The 13,545-nt window shown below is 44.2% G+C and overlaps 1 protein-coding gene across 1 annotated transcript in view; it reads right to left on the bottom strand.

Annotated features, from left to right (window-relative positions):
- Positions 1 to 13,545, bottom strand: part of PAPLN (papilin, proteoglycan like sulfated glycoprotein) — a 419,313-nt gene that overhangs the window by 5,644 nt on the left and 400,124 nt on the right. The window contains exons 26-27 of the mRNA XM_078659503.1: positions 3,142 to 3,250; positions 857 to 1,032 (exon numbers count right to left, since the gene is read on the bottom strand). Coding sequence (XP_078515629.1) covers positions 857 to 1,032; positions 3,142 to 3,250 — 285 coding nt within the window. The remainder of the gene's footprint in view (positions 1 to 856; positions 1,033 to 3,141; positions 3,251 to 13,545) is intronic.

Genomic DNA, 13,545 nt, shown 5'->3' with positions numbered 1-13,545 from the left:
ATTATGAAAATCTATTTTTCCAATTTTGTTTTAAAGTTAGTTTCATATGTGTTATGGAATAGGTGTGAGAACATGTCCCATTTTATTGAATTTCACATGTGGAAGAATGATGCTGGCTGCCTCTTAAATTCTGATCCTTTTTTCCAAAATGATACATTGTTGGACTCATGCCATCAACATAGACTGTCCAGTCTTATACATAACATAATGTTTAACTTTAGGATGATGATGCTTTGAGATGTCATGGATTCTACAGGCTGTCTGACTAGATGTCATATTTTGTTTACTATGAAGAGGATGCTGCAGATATGATGGAATTGCTCTATGCTTACAACGGAGAGGGATGTCAATCTGCACTGTTCCTTTTGGAAGAGAATTTGTAGAAGGCTGATCCCTGTTTGTAGAGGCACAGTGAGCAAAATCGATGGACCGGAAGTCAGCCACAGAAATTATGATTCGCGAAGATTGTCAAGCATTTCACCCATAATTTTTTTTACTTTTTAAATAACTAATTGACCACCCTGAGACTCTAGGGTAAACCTAAAAATCTGTAACTAATAGCTTCCTGTGGTTCTGCACCGGACAATGCACCAACCGAGATCTTGTTCCAAAGAAACTTGCAAGCCCTATTGATGGTTTAATGGTGGGTGTCCTGATCCAGTGAAGTGTATGTCTGTGTAAGAGGTATATGTAGCCCTTTAAATTCACAATATACATTTTCCTTTGCAGAACTGATGCAGATTTAAAAAAAAGTTATCTTTTAAATACCTCAAACGCCATGCAACAGATTCCCAAGACAGAAAAGGAGGGCTCTGTAGGGGCTTCAAGGTTGGCAAATGTATGGAAATCAGCATACCTGCTGGCTTGCTCCTCGTTACTTTCACCTCCGCACTCGCGCTGACTGAGCTGGAGCCGGTGTATGCATTGCAGGTATACGATCCTTCGTCCGCAGGCTTCACGTTACGCAAAATCAAGCTTCCATCTTCAGATGTGTGGATATGCTGCCCATCTGCTTGCACTGGCACCCCGTTTCTTTATCGCGGGGAGAAAGCAGTTATTAATTTAAATGAGTAATATTACATGCCCAATCCCTTTGTACAATAACCTCATTGGCTGCATTTAGTAAGTGATAGCCCTCACAGAAGTGACAGTGGTAAATATAATCTATGTTTCCTCCAACAGGTTGACATAATCACAGTCCATTGTCACAGCTGCAAAATTCTACAATCTTTGTATAATGTATTTTGATAGGGTGAACCTAGCCAAAAGGTAGCAGAGCACTGTACATAGAAACTGAGTATTAGGAGAGGAAGCAGATAGTGGACGGTTAATGCATGTACAGTGTGGTTTAGTGCAGCCACCTTGTGCTTCCACCCAGCTATTCCATATACTACTTTGTTAAAACGAGGCCCTATGGGCTGGCTGCCATACCACAGAGGTAAGGAACAGCTAAAAACTGCATCTATGTGAACTTTAGATGAGCATTTGCCATTGAGATTGGAAAGGAGGCTATCTACAGTTTTTGTGCTCCGGTTTGAACAGCACACAAGACAAACTGCACTTAACATAACATAACACATGTATTTGTAAAGCGCACTTATCACCAATGGGTCTCAAGGCGCTCAATAACAGATGTTTATTGTTACCCAACTCAATGGTACTCATTTTATCGACCTCAGATGGATGACAGGCTGAGTGGACCCGCCGGGAATTTAACCTGTGACCATGCGGTCAAACACAGGACACTGCAGTGGCTGCATTAGTCCACTGAGCCACCAGGCCCGGCTTACCATAAATTTGTGAGGTGGGGCGTCCCGACAAATCTAAGTAAGTGTGACTTGCATGCATTGCACAAAGTGTCCTTACCCATAATGCCTTGCAAATATCAAATATTGTGGAAAAGTACTAAGTTCTCATAATTATGTATCAGCATAGATCAGATTGTATACCATAGGGAAAAAAGACTCACCACCCATCATTCTTATACTTCACTTCTTCTGATAAAAATTGTATCTCACATGTATCACCTTTTCCCCTTTTCATTCGGGATATGTAACGCTTGGCTTATGTACTGGACACGGCTACGTGTGTCACTAATGGGAATGCTATACCCTATGTATTTGGATTTAGCAATTTTATTATGTATCATAGCATATGGAGACTGGGATTATAATAATTCTAGAACAGAGAAATTCCATCCTTTCATTTTTTGATTAAACAAAGTTATGTGAAAGCCCTGAAGAAGTTCATGAAAGAAATGCGTTGGCTAGAGGCTTTTTTTTATGAGAATGAAGTAAAGGAAGAAAATTAAAGAAGATTCTTACAAAATTGGATACCTTGGACTTTTCATCATTGGGTGAACCTTCCCATATTTTGTTTATCTCACATATATGGGTAAGCTTAATGTACAGCAAAGGAAAGATTAAAACTGCAGCCATAGTAACTCACTGTGTATAGCACATTAAGAATGGCTTCAGCATTTGGTATCTGGGTCGGTGACCAATCCTACCAACCCCATGCATTTCTGAATACCAGAGACCCAGTGGAATCCAGATTGGTGTAGGTTGCAGGGATCCCAGTACTTTTTCTTAACCTGAATACCTTCAAACTATTGCTTATAATACACAATTTCCTCACATATCCCTTGTAGGCGACGTCAGTGTTTGTGCCCGGCCTAAGATGGCGCATCAGTAAACCCTACCAATCCTAGCATTTCTCAAACGTGGAATCCCAAGCAAATCCAAGCAGCTCCGACGTGTGTGGGCCCGCCTTTATGTTACTCAGAATGTCCTCAAAATTTCAAACTATGGATGCATAACACAAATGTTCTTTAAATGTTCATGGGTGGTGGCCACAGTATTTGGGTCCTGATCAGCCAGCTCCTAGGGAACTCTGTCAACCCCGAGTGTTTCCAGAGACCCAAGAACTTCCAGGGAGGAGTGGGTTATATGGTACCCACCGTGTTTAGCCAGAGTGTCCTGCAAATCCTTATAAATTCCATGAGGTGTGGGTGCAGAATTTGGTACCTGGGTTTATTCAGTTACGACCCTACTCTGAACCACCTTTGGTTTGAGGACAGTGATGGATGGTTGGAAGAAATGGAATGTGAGCCAAAGAGGTTGAACGTAAAAGTGTATTTACCGCGACCATCTGACGTTGACGTTGGTACCTTCCACTATGCACTGCAGTTGTGTGTTATCTCCTTCTGGTACTGTCACACTAGCTGGTGGGCCTGTGATTTTCAGTCCTCCTATGGAAAAGAGAAACAAATGTAGGTAAATCACAGTAATCGTCATGACCTATGTTCTTATTATGTTCTTGGAATTCAAAATACAATGATAAGACACAAGCATCCTCTAACTGTACTGCATGAGAATACAACCATTTTAGGGTTGGTTGTAAAATGCTCAATGTTGGCAGCACTTTCCTAGTGCTGAAAGTTCCTGCAAATAAATCAGTACATTCTGCGATTTGTAGTGTTGTTTCGCTTCAATCAAACCATTTAGACGAAAGGACCAGAAAACTATAGTTTGTAATAGTAAAGCCCCCAATATCAAATTATCTTGAAACCCTTCAAATGAATATTCACCCGGAGGAAGTTTCCAATAGGGTCACCACTTCTCCAGTTTCTTGTAGTTAGGGGCACTTGCCTCATTACTTTGGCTGCACATTGCCTTACTGTGAGTACATCCGAGAGCACTACTGTCATGGCGCTAAACGTCAGTAGTGTTTAGGAACTTTGAAGGAACTTTGAAGTGGCTACTCTCTGACGTTTTAGCAATTTCAACCATACCGCATTGGATCTGTATGTGTTGGGCCTGTGTCCATTCATGGGCATAATTCCATTTTTATTAATAAGCCAGTATATCACTGGAGATATCACCCCCTATTTGCAGGAGGAGAATTTTCTGTACAGATTGTTGCCGTCATAAAGTCTCTATAAGGGAGACTCGCCAGCTGTCCATATTGCATGAAGAAGCGAATCTCTGCGGTTGTTTGACTCTTCATAGTAATGGTTCGTACATGTTTAAATGTTACTTTATGTTGGCATCTATGGCTAAAAAACTCTTAGACCAAGAGGAACTAATTTGCTTTCAATTTCTTTAACATCTGGTGTATTACCAGATTGCTCTTCTGATTACTGCAACTTGTGTGCAATTCTTTATAAGGCCTGGCATGCACTGCAGCTTTCTGCAAGACCCAGTGTTAACAACACTTTAAAAAGTAGATAGAGTGTGCTTTGGCCCTGCCTAATGGAGTATTACAAATTCAATCTCATGCAATTGGCTATTTCGTCACGTATTTAATTATTTGTCTCATAGGTTCATTGTGTATGGAAAGTAATAATTTTTAGGTCGAGCATTCAAGACCTCTTATATATACTTTAGTATATACTTATATGTGTATGTTCTTTGTGGGCTCTGGAGATCAGTCCTAGGACTTGTCTGCTTCCGCTTAGGGACTTCTTTTCTGTTCAACTGCCTTTATTTAACTGTGTTGATAGAAAACGACCAGCAGAGGTCAGTAAAATACCAGAATTGCTTTCTGCTTAGGGACTTTCTTTTAAAAAAAATTCTGGCAACTGCCTCTATTTAACTTTTTTGATAGAAAACGACCAGCAGAGGTCAGTAAAATACCAGAATCACTTTAGCAGTCTCTAGGTTCCAGTCCATAGAAATGGTCTTCCATGAGTAACCGTAGACAATAATATTTTTTTCAAATCTTGTATTTTCAGTGATATGACCACCGAAGCCCCTGATTTTATATTAAAAACAGAGCTTTGGACTATACCATTTGCCGCTGAAAGGCAATATTTCTCTCCATGTGTTCCCATGCCTGGCGTGTTACGCAGTTCGGTGCTTATTTTCCCTCCATGTTAAAGAACAGTAGATGTTTCAGTCCCCAGGCTAATGTGCTGCATAGCTAAATACATATAAGGTCCCAAAGGCGAGACCAATTGCATTGCAAATGCTCGTTTGCTTTGTGTTCTCTCTGCAGCAGCCTTTATTCATGTTTTAGTCAGGACTTAAAATGCAAACCAGAACTGTTGGCTGTGCCAATGGTTGTCTGTAATGTGACTGTGTACAGTTGTCAATCTTATTTATTTTATTTATTTTAAAAGTTTTATATAGCGCGGACAAGATCTTTGCAGATATCAGAGCGCTTTACATAGAGGGGTACATGAGGGGGAGTAATCATACAAATAAATCAGTAGGTCAAAACAGTACAAATACGTTACATAGAGGGGTATATGAGGGGGCATATTCAGATAGATAAATCAATAAATCAAACAGTGCAAATAGGTTACATAAAGGGGTATATGAGGGATCATAGTCAGATAGATAAGTCAGTAAATCAAACAGTACACATGGGTGACTGCAAAGCCAATCATGTGAGCAATGAGACAACTCAAACAAGTAGGCAAAGGGGTCAGGCATGTAGTACAGATCGGTGTCGAGTGTTAACAGAGTTCTAGATACTGGTTCAAGTGTATTTAGCCATGAGGATAGCTTTTACTTCTTTTTAGGGCTCGGACTCCTTCCCAGTGAAACTGGGAGGAGTTTGAGAACTAATGTTAAAGGAGAAAAAAAAGAAGAAGTATCTCCTAGGGCCTTGGAGAGAGAAATTCCAGACATTCCTTAGCGTTTTCTGGCATCTGGTCAGTGATTCGTCTTCCCTGTGCTGTGTATGTAGTAGCCTTGAAGTGATAGGCTGTAAGTAATGTACGCGTGCCCGATGTGGCATTTTGTGTGCGAGAGCGAGCATGGCAGAGTGATTAATCTTAATTACGAGCTGTCAGAGTGCCCGTGTAATGCAAGCCAGATGATGCGAACGCGTTCACAGCGGTGAGCGCGTTCAATGTTAAATGACGAGAGGCAGCAGGCGAGGCTCACAGAAGATGACTCATACATGCTCGTCCACACTGTAGTTCTTGTTTTAAGTTGCTACGGGGTGTCTTTTTTCTGCCTCTGCGTGACAGTCTGTAAGAATAATGAGCGATGGTGTGCTGACTGTTTAGCATTGCGTGGTGTACTTTTTGCCGGGTTTATTTATTTATGCATTTGTATATAGCGCGGACTTTACCCATCCACCCCGACCTTCTAGCCTTCTCATTAATCCCCTGCTCCAATTCCTGCGTCTTTCTGGCCTCCTCTCCGCGTATCCACAGATTGCACCTTGCATCTCCGCAGTCTGCACCGCCACCGTACATCAGCCGGCACTTTTCAACATCCCTTCAGCTTCCTTCCTGTAACCAGGCACCCTTCTTCCTGCCTCGGCTCCCTCCTTCCTGCATCCCTTCAGCCTCCTCCTTGCGTCCTTATCCCCTTCTTCCTGCCGCCTCGCACCCGCCTTCCTGCATCCCTGAAGAGGCATTCCTGCATTCAGCACTCTTCTTTTGTGCACGCTTCCTTCTTCCTGTATCTTTTCACGACCCTGGCTCCACTGTCTCACCCCCAGACCCACGCGGCACTCTCGGCTTCAATTCTGTGTATCCCCTGCCCCCCCACCCCCCCACACACACACCCTCCCCCGCCAGCCCAGCTCCCAGTGTCGCAGTTTCATCTGCGCCAGTGTCGCCAGATCCCCATCATCCCCGGCACACACACACAGATGCCGCGCGCCATCACCGCGAGCCTGCAGTGTCGCAGCACTGCCCCTCATCAACAAACCACCTGCACCTGCCGAGGGGCAGTAACAGCACCCACCATGCACGGGGGGGGGGGGGTACCCCGCAAGACTCGCCATCTCCGTCGCGCGACAATTGTTTATTGTGCTTCCACCTCAATGGTGCTCCTTCGGGACTACAAAGTCCTATTCCAGCCCACTCCAGATGGGCCTTGGGCGAGATGCCTCCCGTTTACAAATCGCGACATGTAAATATAGAGTGTGCGGGGTAGCAGGCCGTGCTGTCTATTGTATGCGCCACAGTGAAGTGCATGCGCCCTAGGGGAGCCAACACCGGCCTTTGTGCGGAACATTGGGGGGCGGGGGGCAGAAGATTACCATCCCCTCTAGCCTCCAACGCGCCACCTGCACAGTCAGGACACTGCCAGGCTAGAACGGCGGAGCCGGTATGTGCTTGTGCCTTGATTGACTGCACTGGGCACATGAACTATGTGCAATGTCTTCGGGTGGGAGGCAGTGAAGGAGTTAAATCTATGTGCAAAACTAACTGGTGAGGTGGGCTACAAGGCTACTTCCTTCCATCCCAAGATAGACCACTGGGCACAAAACAGACACAGGCCCTCAAGCAAAACGGTGGCACACAGGAATGTCGAAAGGTTCACCAGTCCTGTAAAAAAGTATGTTTCATTCCGCTGTTGACAGGGCAGGGGTGCGAGCAGCCAATGAGCACACGTTTCCCCTGTGTGCTCTCTAAGGGAGTTTGGCATGTCTGCATGAGCATGAGCACGCACCTCCACCTCACAGCAGGGCACGCCAACCTTCATCCTCAGAGAGCAGCAGAGCAGATGCGAGTGTGGCAGGCCAGGCAGCCCTGCAGGCAGTGAGAGAAGTCGGGCCCCGCTTTGGACGTACATTGCCCCACTTCCTCTAGACATGTAGCCCTCTCCCACCCACCCGAAAGAATATAAACACATCTAAAGACGCCGGACAGGGAACCTTTCCAGTCCAAATGCAATAGATTCGTTAGAGTTTGGGGCGATTGGTACCATAACCATTGGCGTGTTGATGTGAGCTACTATGAGGCGATTATTTGAGATTGTTGTTTTCTAGATCGTCATATGAATGTTTAAACCATTACAACGCCTAGAAGCAGTCCCGTTTTAAGTAAAAACGCAAAAGCTCTGCAATATAGTGTAATGTCGTAAAACATAGGCATGACGTGGGGTACGTAGTCCACCATAACAAAACACATGATGGCATGTCAGCATGATACGACATACCATAGCATCGCATGACACGACTTAGCAGGGCACATCAAGGCACGACCACAAAACATAGAAACACATGACATAGAAAAATAACACTGAGTATCATAACTTCAAACATTACAACAATAGTTAAAGTGACATAACAAAGCACAACATACCAGTACCACATAACACAGAACAGCATACTACCAGTGGCTGTGGGTGTCCAGGGGTGCAGCAGGTGCAGTGACACCGGGGCCTCGAGGGTCTCCCTTAACCCAGACAGTGCTGTATTTTACTACGAGTGGCGGTGGAAGTCCAGGGGTGCAGCAGGTGCAGTGACACCGGGGCCTCAAGGGTCTCACTTAATTTAGACAGTGCTGTATTTTACTACCAGTGGCTGTGAGGGTGCAGCAGGTGCAGTGACACCGGGGCCTCGAGTGTCTCCCTTAACCCCGACAGTGCTGTATTTTACTACCAGTGGCTGTGGGTGTCCAGGGGTGCAGCAGGTGCAGTGACACCGGGGCCTCGAGGGTCTCCCTTAACCCAGACAGTCCTGTATTTTACTACCAGTGGCTGTGAGGGTGCGGCAGGTGCAGTGACACCAGGGCCTCAAGGGTCTCCCTTAACCCAGACAGAGTAGTGAGTGCAGAGTAGTGAGTAGTGAGTAGAGTAGTGAGTAGTGAGTGTAGAGTAGTGAGTGCAGAGTAGTGAGTAGAGTAGTGAGTAGAGTAGTGAGTGCAGAGTAGTGAGTAGTGAGTAGAGTAGTGAGTAGAGTAGTGAGTAGTGAGTGTAATAGTGAGTAGTGAGTAGAGTAGTGAGTAGTGAGTAGAGTAGTGAGTAGAGTAGTGAGTAGAGTAGTGAGTAGTGAGTGCAGAGTAGTGAGTAGTGAGTAGAGTAGAGTAGTGAGTAGGACATCACAGGCAGCAGCTGTGCAAGCTTCTTACACTCACAAGGAGACCACAGGCAGCTGAGTTGCAAGCTTCTCCCACTCACAAGAAGGACATCACAAACAGCAGCGGTGCAAGCTTCTCACACTCACTAGAAGGACATCACAAACAGCAGCGGTGCAAGCTTCTCACACTCACAAGAACGACATCACAGGCAGCAGCAGTGCAAGCTTCTTACACTCACAAGGAGACCACAGGCAGCAGCGGTGCAAGCTTCTCACACTCACAAGAAGGAAATCACAGGCAGCAGCTGTGCAAGCTTCTTACACTCACAAGGAGACCACAGGCAGCTGAGGTGCAAGCTTCTCCCACTCACAAGAAGGACATCACAAGCAGCAGCGGTGCAAGCTTCTCACACTCACAAGAACGACATCACAGCCAGCAGCAGTGCAAGCTTCTTACACTCACAAGGAGACGACAGGCAGCAGAGGTGCAAGCTTCTCACACTCGCAAGAACGACATCACAAGCAGCAGTGGTGCAAGCTGCCCTTACACACTCACAGCAGGTCCGGTGCCAAGGCAGCAGCAGCAACAGAGCAAGAGTCCCTTACAAAGAACAGGCACAGCACAGAGATGCACAATGCAATCTTCTCATACTCCCAGGCAGCAGCGGTGCAAGCTTCTCACACTCACACGAAGGACATTACAGGCAGCAGCTGTGCAAGCTTCTTACACTCACAAGGATACCACAGGCAGCTGAGGCGCAAGCCTTTCCCACTCACAAGAAGGACATCACAAGCAGCAGCGGTGCAAACTTCTCACACTCACAAGAACGACATCACAGGCAGCAGCAGTGCAAGCTTCTTACACTCACAAGAAGGACATCACAGGCAGCAGCAGTGCAAGCTTCTTACACTCACAAGGAGACCACAGGCAGCAGAGGTGCAAGCTTCTCACACTCACAAGAAGGACATCACAGGCAGTAACGGTGCAATATTCTCACACTCACAAGGAGATAACTGGCAGTACACACCACATGAACACACTCCATAACACATAGCAACAATACATTGGCATTTACAATGCCATTAGCTCAAACTCAAATAAATCCGAGCCCGATTGCATTTCTAATGCTTGTTTAAAGAGTGTAGTGGAAGAGATAAGCCTGGTTTCTGAAGGGAGTGAGTTCCAGATCCTAGGTGCCATTCCCGAGAAGGAGCGCTTATATGTTTTTTCCTTCCGGAATCTTCGAGGTTTCAGCAGAAGATTGTTTGTGCCTCTAGTGTTTCTGGTTCCGCCAGAGATAGTCAGTTTCTGGGCGAGGTAGCCCAATCATGCTTGCAACTTTGCTGCACACAGCTGACTGCTAGTCTGAACCCTTGGGTGGCAGAATGGTTTCACAGGTTAAGCACCCTTCAAGTGGGAGTACACCGTTTTTAAATTGAGACTTTAATTTCTTAACTCGGGTATGCGTCGGTCATTGCCAAGGGTAACCCTGGCAGGAAGGGTGATCAGAGCTACTATGTCCCTTCTGTGTCACTAAAATAGGTTAAAACTGTGGTGTGGCTAGATGACGGGAAAATGTGTAGAATGAGTCAACTGACCAAGAATGAGACAATGAGGGGTAATCAAGATAAACCAAATGAGAAGGGAGTTGAACTGAGCAGACATACAGGCACATGCATCAAGGTAGGATTTTGCGAGTCCTTAATTGCGAATATTAAGGAATCGCAATTAAGGACTCGCAAAAGCCTATGAATGTAGGAATCGCTATTTTTCTTATTTGCGACTCGCAAATTGCGAGTCGCAAATAAGGAATTGCTTCCCATTCATTCCTATGGGCCCAGAGGCCCATAGGAATGAATGGGAAATTGCATGCGCAATTTGCGAGTACCAATAGGTCCTCGCAAATTGCGCATGCAAGTTGAGGGTGCAAGGGTGTCAAAAGGACACCCCGTTGCACCCCTGAAATTGATCTGTGCACATATGTTAGGCACACACATGCCCTAAGGGCATGTGTGTGCGCAACATGAATCTTTGAAAAATGCACAAAAGTGCATTTTTCAAAGTTTTTGCAAATTACCATGAAGTTCAACTGCATGGTAATTTGCGCCCCCTATTAGCGAAATCGCTATTTTCAAGTGGTTCTTGCATTGCATTTAAGGAATCGCAAATTGTGATTCCTTACATGCAATTGCAATTTGAAAACTTTCAAATAATTGTGATTTTTTTAAAGTGCGAGTGGCAAGTTGTTTCATGCATTGCAAAAGCTAATTTTGCGATCGCAAATGGATGATTTTTGCGATTCGCACCATTTGCGATCGCAAATAGCTTTGATGCATGTACCTGATAGTTCTATAATTGCTTGCTCTCATCTCAAGTCGTTTAGGGGTTACTCCCTAGGAACTGTGTGCAAATGTATTGTTGAAAAATGCTGGTTTTCGTATCTTTAATGTTTTTGAATCTGTGAGGATAATTCCCTTTCTTAAAAAGGGGAGGTTTGGTATGATGTGTGTTCATATGTTTCTCTCTTTCACCCTTCCCCGCATGGAGTAAAATTCTCTAGTGGTGAGTCCATCCTCCCAGGCTCTAACATTGCCAGGTAGACCCTTCCCCTAGGGCTGCCATATTTATGACTATTAAGGACAGCGGCAACTCACTTTATTTCATTGATTCTTTTTATAGCAAGTGCAAGCTGCAGCCAGACAGGCTGCAAACAGTATGCAGCTAAGTGCTGCTAGCCATACGAAGGGATTGTAAACACTACACTTTTTATCATGTGTTTAGTGCATCCAAATACACAAACAGTGTGGAAAGGCTTCATTTAGTGTACTTTGTGTTTAGACAGCAAACAATTCCCAATTGTTATCATGAGCTTTTGTAGCTAGGCAGATGGTCACAATGAAAACAATGCACTTTTGCAGAGTGTTTGTAGTATGAGCTGGTACATAGATGGGCTGTAAACAATGCGCCTTTGCATCAGGTGTTCAGTATGATCTGGCACATGGATAGGCTATCAACAATGAACTTTTGCATTGTGTTTTTAGTATGATCTGACACTTAGGCTGTACACAATGCACTTTTGCATCTTGTTTTAGTATGATCTGACACTTAAGCTGTAAACAATGCACTTTTGCATCGTGAGTGTATTATTAGCTGGCATATACATGCTGCTGTCAATGCACTTTTGCATTGAGTGTTTAGTATGATCTGGTACATAGATAGACTGTAAACAATGCGCTTTTGCATCAGATGTTTAGTATGATCTGGCACAGAGGTAGGCTGTAAACAATGCACTTTTGCATCTTGTTTTTAGTATGATCTGGCGTTTAGGCTGTAAACAATGCACCTTTGCATCAGGTGTTCAGTATGATCTGGCACATGGATATGCTATCAGCAATGCACTTTTGCATTGTGATTTTAGTATGATCTGGCACTTAGGCTGTACACAATGCACTTTTGCATCTTGTTTTAGTATGTTCTGGCACTTAGGCTGTAAACAATGCACTTTTGCATCGTGGGTGTATTATTAGCTGGCATATACATGTTGCTGTCAATGCACTTTTGCTTTGAGTGTTTAGTATGATCTGGTACATAGATAGGCTGTAAACAATGCACTTTTGCATCTTGTTTTTAGTATGATCTGGAGCTTAGGCTGTAAACAATGCAACTTTGCTTCGTGGATTTATTATGGTCTGGCATATATACAGGCTGCTGTCAGTGCACTTTTGCACTGAGTGTTTAGTATGATCTGGTATATAGATAGGCTGTAAACAATACACTTTTGCATCAGTGGTTATTGTGATCTGACACATAGATAGGCTGTAAATAATACACGTTTGCATTGTGTGTTTAGTGTGATCTGGCCTTAAGGTTGTAAACAATGCACTTTTGCATCAGGTGTTTAGTATGATCTGGCACACAGATAGGATGTAAAGAGTGCACTTTTGCATCAGGTGTTTAGTATGATCTGGCACATAGAGAGGCTTTAAAGAATGCACTTTTGCATCAGGTGTTTAGTATGATCTGGCACACAGATAGGCTGTAAAGAGAGCCGTTTTGCATCATGTTTTTAGTAGGATCTGGCCCATAGAGAGACTGCAAAGAATGCACTTTTGCATCAGGTGTTTAGTATGATCTGGCGCAGAGATAGACTTTAAACAATAAACTTTTGCATTGTGTGTTTAGTGTGATCTGGTCCGTAGGCTGTAAAGAATGCACTTTTGCATCAGGTGTTTAGTATGATCTGGCACACAGATAGACTGTAAAGAGAGCCCTTTTGCATCATGTTTTTAGTATGATCTGGCACATAGAGAGACTGCAAAGAATGCACTTTTGCATCAGGTGCTTAGTATGATCTGGCACAGAGGCAGGCTATAAACAATACACTTTTGCATTGTGTGTTTAGTGTAATCTGGCCCTTAGGTTATCAACAATGCACTTTTGCATCAGGTGTATAGTATAATCTGGCACACAGATATGCTGTAAAGAATACACTTTTGCATCAGGTGTTTAGTATGATCTGGCACACAGATAGGATGTAAAGAGTGCACTTTTGCATCAGGTTTTTAGTATGATCTGGCACAGAGATAGACTGTAGACAATACACTTTTGCATTGTGTGTTTAGTGTGATCTGGCCCTTAGGCTGTAAAGAATGCACTTTTGCATCAGGTGTTTAGTATGATCTGGCACAGAGGCAGGCTATAAACAATACACGTTTGCATTGTGTGTTTAGTGTGATCTGGCCCTTAGGTTATAAACAATGCACTGTTGCATCTGG

Source organism: Lissotriton helveticus, chromosome 9, assembly GCF_964261635.1.
Source record: "Lissotriton helveticus chromosome 9, aLisHel1.1, whole genome shotgun sequence".
NCBI classification, from domain to species: Eukaryota; Metazoa; Chordata; class Amphibia; order Caudata; family Salamandridae; genus Lissotriton; species Lissotriton helveticus.
The sequence above is the reverse complement of the archived record's forward strand: the minus strand, read 5'-3'. Positions and strand labels throughout refer to the sequence as shown.